This window comes from Neltuma alba, unplaced genomic scaffold (assembly GCF_004799145.2).
Source record: "Neltuma alba isolate B1F8T4 unplaced genomic scaffold, ASM479914v2 tig00010369_pilon, whole genome shotgun sequence".
NCBI lineage: Eukaryota > Viridiplantae > Streptophyta > Magnoliopsida > Fabales > Fabaceae > Neltuma > Neltuma alba.
In genome coordinates, this window is record NW_021635274.1 from 186,112 (window position 1) to 195,012 (window position 8,901).

The window sequence follows — 8,901 nt, forward strand, 5'->3', positions numbered from 1 at the left end:
AGAATTCAATTAGCGACGGAATTAGCGATTGAATTTTTTCCGTCAGTAATTCCATCGTCACTAAATAATTAGTGACAGAATTCAAAATTTTGTCGCTAATTAGCGATGGATCATTGATGGATTAGCAATGAAAATTAGTGACAGAAATTTTCCATCATTAATTCGTTGCTAATTAGTGACGGATATCCCACAAAAATTTTGTCACAAAATAATGATGGATTTGTGACGGAATTGGTGATGAAAATTTCTGTCACTAATCCGTGGCTAAATTTTTTTATTTTGTGAACTTAAAATACCATATCATCACCATGTGTCCATTACTATGACCTGCCATGTCATTAATGGCTGTCACCTCACCAACTCCTCTCTCCCCCCCCATGTTGCCACGTTATCTCTTCATCCACATCATCACCACTTGGCTATCATTAGATGCCACCTCAACTCCTCCTCTCTCCCATGCAGCCACATCATCATATCATCCACGTCATCACCACATGTCCATCGTTATGAGCCGCCACATCATCACCTTGTTCACATCATCGTCATGTCACAAATTGAGCCAATTTGTGAAGAAGTGTTGGTTTGAACTTGAGACCTCCTACGCGTGTATTGAAATATTATTGTTTTCAACCACTTGTGTTTTTATTCTCCTTTTAGTCCAAAAATGCTTTTATTTTCATTGCGCCAAAAATTATGTTTTCAATCCATTTTCTAACAATGTTTTTATTTTCATTTACCTAGTTAGGATTTCAAATAAGGCTCCCTAAGTGAATCTATTTGAAGTTGTATCCTATAATATAATTCTTGGTAATTTGTGACCTTAACCTCCAAGGTATATAAGGAACGGGTTAAATCACCATCACATAATAAAAAAAAGAGGTTAAACAAGATTAACTTGATAACTAAGTCTCTGATGTAACATCCCAATTTTTAAGCCTAGAAGTACTAGAAATAGCCTAAATGGGATAGGCTACCAGACCCCTTTTAGTAGAGGTCCTAAAGATAAGAAAGGAAGTTAAAGCAGTTTTAGGGACTAAACTGCAAAGTGAAGGTTTTAAGGGGCTAAAGGGTAATCAAAGTTAAAGGCTCCAGTAAAGTCTCAAAGGCCCAGAAAGAGAAAAGAGGCTAGATACAAACCAAAGGTTAAGTTAGAAGCCTCAAAGAGATGGTTTTATGAGGTTGAGCCTAAGCAGGGGTAAAACCGTAAATTCAGAAAGTTACGGCCATCAGGGGTAAAAATGGAAAGTACTTAGAAAATTCTAAGAAAATCCCAAAAAATGGAAAATAATATTCTAAGGCTCTTTTTTGAAGAGAGATGATAAAAATACCCTTGAGGTAACTTAAAAGGAATTTATAAGTTTATGGCTCAATTTGAGATGTAGAGGTAGATTTAATTGTTTGAGTCATAAGGAAACCTCAAAAAATTATGGTAAAATGGGGATGTATGATCTAAGAGACTATAGAAAATTATAAAATCAGTCTCATCCCCAGAAGACCAGCAAAATGGCTTTAAGAATACTTAAAAGCCAGTTGTGCCAAAAAAGGGCATTTTAAGGAATGGTTTTTAAGTGGGGCTACAGGTTGAGTTATGACCTGAGAAAATTCACAGATTTTCTCTAGAATATGAGGAATTTTATGATATTTTTGGATGAATTTTTGGAGCTCTGAATTGAATAAAATGCTCCAGTCAAATATTAAATAATTTGTCTCCTAAATAGGAGACAAAACCAAAGAAAATATCTAAGAGCCATCATGACAATGCTGAGTCAGCATGCTGAGTCACCAAACATAATTATGACACCTACGAGTCATCATACTGAGTCAACAGAAGATATTTATGGACAGCATAAAAATCAGAACGCAGTATGGGAAAATTTTAGACAGTCTTTTGTCTACCCGTTATAGTGAAATCTCTACTGCATGACTCAGTAAGGTTAAGTAGTTTGTCAGTAGAGCTAATTATTTTCATCTATGCTCCTCTGAGATGGCACCATATGTGTACCTTTTATTGGCCAGAATTTTAAGAAGTTGTCCCAACGGTACAGGGTAAGTCAGGACCCGAAAAATATCCGTTACGGTGCAAGATTGGCTTGATAGGTGGAGAAATAATTAAGAAAATTGAGTTTTGAAAGAACTAAACCTTAATGGAAGGTGCTGTTCAAATGTGTTTAAGTTATGAAAAGGATTGATTGCTGATAGAATCATGTTTAAAGGCTAGAAAAAAATAAGAATCACATAGTTTTGTGATGAAATTGGAATAAATCTAACTTCCCCTTAACTTTGTGAATATTTTGGCCAAACCTAGGGATGAAATTAGGTTGAATTTTAATAATTTTGATGCATTTAATGGGTTTAGAATGAAGAATTGTGTGGGTGAAAAAGAAAGTTTGGAAGCATTGGAATTGAAAATAAAATTTTGGAACCCTAAATGTTAATGTCTTAGCCAAGTGGAGTTCATGGGGAAGGAGTTAGATATTGTTTAATTGGAGCTTAAAAATGGATCCTATGTGTAAAAGTATGAGAGAATAGCATGTGGAATTAATTTTAAAAAGGTTGAAATTAAAGCTCAAAAGTCAAGGTTAAAGATTAAGTATAAAGAAAGCTATGTTTGAAATGTTATTTACTTGTATAGCTCTAATAAATGAAGGATAATGATGCGCTAATGCATCTAGGGCCATAAGATATCAAGGAAGAGAAATAGAAAGGTTGGAAGCAAAAGGAGAAGAAGCAAGGATCAAGATATGGAGCAATGTAGCAAGAACATCTAACTTTAATGTTAACTTGCATTCGTTATTTGTTATATGTTCTATGCCATGATGTAGTTAAGCTATTGATGATGATGATGATGATATGTGCTCAAATATTTGCATTTGATGTATTTCTAATAGCATATTTCTTCATGGTATAAATATGTGCTCCCTTTCCATAGCATGATGATTTATTTATGTTATCTAATAACTTTGCATTGTTGGCATTATTGTTATTATTTTTTGCTATCGAGATTCTCACAAATCTCACTCTCTCCCGACCAATCATAATAGGTATTGTGTTTATGGAAGAGGAATGCAGGATGAGGATTAAAAGAAAGAAGAGAAGAATTTGACAAATATATTATGTTATTTTACATAATTCCTTATTTTGATGAATTCAAGAACATGCCTATTGATGTTATTTAATAATGAATGATGATGTTTGCAAGAAAAATTGAGTATGATGATGTATGAGAAGGATTTATAAAATGTTAGAATTGTTGCATGTGTGTAATGAAATGATTATGAATTGTTAATTTCAAATGAGGGGATAAACATTCCAATATAAAGCCATGAATTTGAGAAAGATAACAGTGATGCAAATTAATGATTTTGCCCTTGAAATTTTATGCTATGAAAAGATAAAAGTGATGGAAATTTCCTTGACATTCATCCACTACTTATTTTGCAAGAGGCGATACATGAGGTTTTGTAAGAGTAGTAACACCCACTTTCTCCTTAAACAAGTCAAATGCTTTATCTGGTGTGAAGCAATTTACTTTGATGCTTCTATATGCATCCATTTGACTGCATACCTCTTTTGATCGAGTAGTAAATATTATCTTGCATTCATGATCATTAGGGGAAGGAACTCCCAATTTCAAAAGTTCAATCCTTTCCCACACATTAACTAATAAAAACACAAATTCCTTATTCTTTAAGATATTGTATAACACAACAGGTCTTTCATCCACCGTCTTATTATCCCAAATATGATCTTGGACTTGTAATTTCTTCCTAATGGCATCTTGAATTTTTCCTTCATCTGCATCTTTAGACACCACAACCCAGATGACTGTGTAATGATATGGTATTTTTAAGAGGAATTCATTGCGGAATTTCTTAAGTAGAGTCATTTTGCCTACCCCTCCCATTCCATACAAACCAATGATGCGCTCATGGTTGTTCACAAAGCATGAACATAGCTCCTCAAATGTTGATTCTACTCCCACAGCCTTATCCACAGGAAGTTCATCGAACCTATTACGGGTAAGCTTTTCTGTTACAATATCAAAATGCCCTTTGCTTATATGATTGTTAACATCACTCAACTTCTGGGCAACCATTTTGTGTAGCTTGTAGCTAGCCTGACAATTCCTGGGACAACAACCTCCGAAACGCTTGGCTTGTATTTCTTGACGACCTTGCTTCAAAATGTCTTCGACTTGATTTCGTAGCTCTTCTTCTCTGCGCATCCAACCCCTTACCCGTTGCAAAACGGTTAGCCATGGGTCTTGCTCTGCCGTTTCGACCTTCATCTTGACATCATGATAAATGTCGTAGAGTTGATCTGAAGCACTTTCCAAAGAGTTGACGTTTTCTCCAAGATTGCGTATTGAATCTGCCCATTTGGCGCAATAACCACACAAACGAGTTAGGATGTCAATGACTGGATTAATGAAGTCAGCCATGGCTTGGTTTGGGTGCACCAAAGAAGTGAAGAATGGAGGAGACTGAGAAGGAGAAAGATACAAATGCAATGAATAATGTTTTAGGTTGGCGAAGAGCAATGTTTCACGAGTCTCTCGCTCCTTTACTTTTATTATTTATGCATGATAAGTGTCTTGTCATCCTCTCTCTCTCTCTCTCAAGAAAAAGATTAAAATTGTTCCTCTTCTCTTTTATTAAAGGGAAAAATGAACATTGAAAAGGATGAATTGCGATTTAAGGACTTGCTCGGGCCTCGGCCAGCGCTACATATTTTATTTAATTTTATTTAAATTGATGGGTAGCCTTGTAAAAGAAAGTAATATTTCTATAAAATTACATCTGATTGAGTTAAAACAACATTGTGGAATTTATTTTTATAAAATCTCTCTTAAACACCTTAGACTGGACAAGTATATTTGAAAATAAATTAATTGATGATTTATTTTCTGTTCATTTAATTACTTTTTGTGAAACTTGAGCGAAATACATTATGCTATAAATTGAAAGCTGTTAATTAATATGTACATGCACACACACATATATATGTAAGTATATTCAATATAATTCTCTTAAATTATAATGACACGTACCTTGTCACCTATTGCATAGCTAGAGTGGGGCTTGCGTGGATTTACACAAAAATTGAAAGGACTTGCACTTATAGGATGATTCATTATATTATTTTTATATTTTGCACAGGTAATTCCGCTTGTGAAGATATTATTTAAAATTATTCTCATTGTTTTAAATAAATTTTGGTTAGATTTATTTTGAAGTTTGAAGAATATGATGAAGTTGAACCGCCATTGGTGAGCGTAATTTTAATTACTTAAGCAAACAAAAAAAATGAAAATTAAATTCTTGAAAAAAAAGATACTCCGAATGGGACTATTACTCAAAAACCGAAAAATTACCAATCTCCTATTTAAATAATGCCTTTTTATTATTTAAAGAAATTATTAAGAGAATGTTTATCCACATGTTGTTAGATTCAGCAAATTTCCTTTTTCACATTTTGCTTTTATATTTCCATTCCCCTAAAAACTTGAAAATAATATTACCCTAGCTTGTAATTAGTTTCTAGTGAAATAATACTCCCTACAGTTCTAAATATAAGAATTAATACAATAATTTTCTTTAATTTTAAATGTAAAATTTTAATCTACTTTATTTTCTAGATTATAATTCTTTTTCCATGCTGTCTCGTATTAATTACACATTCTACGATATCTCTTTCCCAACATAATTTTCAATACAAATGATTAATGGGGTCTTTTAGGGAAACTAACTCATTTATTTATAAATAACTAACTTAATTATTTTTTTAATTTCTCTAAATTAGTTATTTAGCTCTTATGTTTTCTCTTTTATGTATACATATATGTGTGTGTGTGTGTATATATATATATATCATGCGTGGTGCAAAGCATATTTCTTCACTAATTAAAGAAGTAATTCTTGCTTTTGCTGAAGAAAGATGTTTCTTTAACATCTTTGCTCATATGCTTTGCTTCATTTGTTGCTATAACCGAGAGTGAATCAAAGCATATCAAGATAAAAGCAACATATTTATATTCCTTACCCTTTTTTGTTTTTGACTGAGCTTTAATTTAATTTATTCCTTACTTTTGTTTCTACTATTTGCCGCTATGCGTACTCAGGTATAGGCATGCAACTGGAATGCAAAATTAGGGCTAATGTAATGCATGATGCCTGTTAGTAACTTTCACTTTGTGAATAATTTTTTAAAAGAAATATTTTTTGAAATTTTTATTAAAAAATTTAATTTTCTTAATTACTTAAGGAAAATTTTGCTTCCCCTCAGGTCGCTGACCCTCTAGATCCATACCTAAATTACAGAAAAGCATTTTTTTAATTATTTCGGTTATTTCTGCTGGTTAATAGAAAATCCGACATCAAAAAGTGATTAATAGCATTCTTATAAATTACAATTAACTTCCTACTTTGGTTTTTTGAAAAATTGAAGCCATTAACCTTCGTCATCTTAAAAAAGAAAAAGTTGAATTATTAATTATTAATTAGTATATATGTACATCTATTGATTAATTCATATTAACTTTCCTATTAAATTAAGTTTATGTGGGGGAAAAATTAATTGGTCGAGGTCGCTAAAGGATATTGCAACATATGAACACGAGTAACTAATCCTTCTAAGTTTGTGTCAAATTTTAATTTTGTTTCTTAAAATTATATAGTGTCACTTAATCTTAATATATAGAAATTAAATTGAAACAATCTTCTAAATAGACAGATAAATTTAACTTTTTCATAGTAACTTTAAGAAATAACTTTTTATAACCAAACCATACTAAACACAAACTCAAATTATATCACAATCATTTACACTAACTAATTGTATAATAATGTTATCCGTGATAGAAAAGATTAGCATCCAGTCATACATCCTATCATGGATAAAAAAAACTTTTCTTAACTCATTCAAATACAAACTATGTAAGAAAAGATCAATAATATGGTTATCAAACAACATATAATATAGCTCATAAATCAAAATATTAAGAATTAAATCTTAATTCATACTTTATAATAAATTCATAAACAAATCACATGTGATCCTAGACTTCTGGCCAACTACTGGCACACATGCCACAATAGTATAATTCAAAGGACATAAAACACAATAATGCATGAATCAATTAAAAACAATTTATCTAAAGGTGGCAATATACAAGAAATAACATAGCTCATAAATTGAGGAGGCACTACAAATCGCTAATGTGGCTTTACTCCTCCTGAGCCTTCCCTGATGTCCATCCTCTAAAACTTTCACTTGAAAAACGTTAAACAATAGGGATGAGACAACATCTTAGTAATTAAATCTCTGCCTATCACACACATTAGCATGAGCTAACGAGATACTATGTCAGCGAAGGATGATCCAGTGCTTCTTCATGAACCAGGGCTAAAGAAATGTTTAATCTAATCCCTTCAGGGGCCCCTCTAACTCTACCGAGGCCAAATAAATGGTAGATATCAAATAAATTTAATAAGAAACATCAAATAATTTATTTAGGCCTGACAATGATTATCATCCCAAATTCCTTCACAATGATCATCCCTAATAGCATAGTCATCATCTACCAAATCTAATTAAGCTGTTTTAGGTTGAGTAGCTGTGAAAGACAGGGTTTTGTCAAGATTGAACTTTGAGTCACTATCATCTCCACAAACTCCTTGCCTCTTACCTTGGACCATCATGATAAACAACTTTTTTTTTTGGGCTAGATTGGTGACATAAAACACTTGTTTTGCATGATTTGCTAAAATCAATTGCTCATCTCTGTATCCAACCCTTTCCAGATCAACCGAAACAAATCCAAATTCTTCATCTACTTGCACAGCATTACTATTAACCCACTTATATTTCAAGATAAGAACTTTAAACTTGGTATAGCTAACCTCTCATATTTCTTCTATTATTCCATAATAGGACATTGAAGCATGTTGGGTTTTCATATTTTGAGCTAGCAAAATGTATAGCTTGGGCTACTACCATTAGCCCACTGTTCTATATAGTACTCTTATCATCTTGGGTTTTTACGTAAAATGAATAACCATTTATGTCATATCTGTCCCAACAAACAACCTCAAAATGAGGCCTTGTAGCTAGCCTTTGTATTGTCTCGGAAGGATAGCCATCCTTTAACACTTCTTGTTTGAACCACTTTGTAAATGACTTGTTATGCTCATTAGCTAGTTATCGTTCTTTTTTGGATTCAAGTTCACTAGCATATTCTTGTGAGCATCCAAGTGAGACAAAACTTCATCTATGTTGTTTAATATAGATGTCCCTATATTACAACTTCACGAGACATAGACCTCACTATGACACCCTGTGTTCCCTTGCTTCTCCCCTATCAAGATATGCGTTACAAAATTCAACTACCTCCTCAGCTACATATCTCTCAACAATTGATACCTTAGGCCAATAAGGATTCTTAGAGTACCTTTTTGAAATTTTCATGTATCTTTCAAATGGGTACATCCACCTTAAATATACGGGGCCACAAAATCTTATCTCTCGCATAAGGTGAGTTATCAAATGGACCATAATGTCAAAAAATGATAGAGGAAAGTGCATTTCCAATTGAGAGAGGATCACACAACCTTTATTTTCTAATTCATCCAACCAAGCAAGATTAATAACTTTGCTACAAATAGCATTCAAAAAACATACAAAGTCTCATAATAGTGCTTCTCACATCGTTTTTCATAATGCCTCAAATAGCAATTAGAAGTAATTGTAGCATTAACATGTGACAATCATGAGACTTTATCCTTGTTATCTTCAAATATTGCATTGAAACAAGGTTTCTCAAATTAGAAGAATAACCTTTTGGCACCTTAATGCTATTCAAAAAATTATAGAAACCTTTTGGCATCTTCAAATTTGCATTGA

The 8,901-nt window shown here is 32.5% G+C and overlaps 1 protein-coding gene across 1 annotated transcript; it reads right to left on the minus strand.

Annotated features, from left to right (window-relative positions):
- Positions 1–3,430: 3,430 nt before the first annotated feature.
- On the minus strand, positions 3,431–4,441 carry LOC114756010 (disease resistance protein RFL1-like). Its single transcript, XM_028944921.1, has one exon. The coding sequence runs from the start codon at positions 4,439–4,441 to the stop codon at positions 3,431–3,433; it is 1,011 nt and encodes a 336-aa protein (XP_028800754.1).
- Between the last annotated feature and the right edge of the window lie 4,460 nt (positions 4,442–8,901).

Coding starts and splice junctions, on each gene's coding strand:
- LOC114756010 (XM_028944921.1), bottom strand. CDS start 4,441: ATGGCTGACTTCATTAATCCAGTCATTGACATCCTAACTCGTTTGTGT.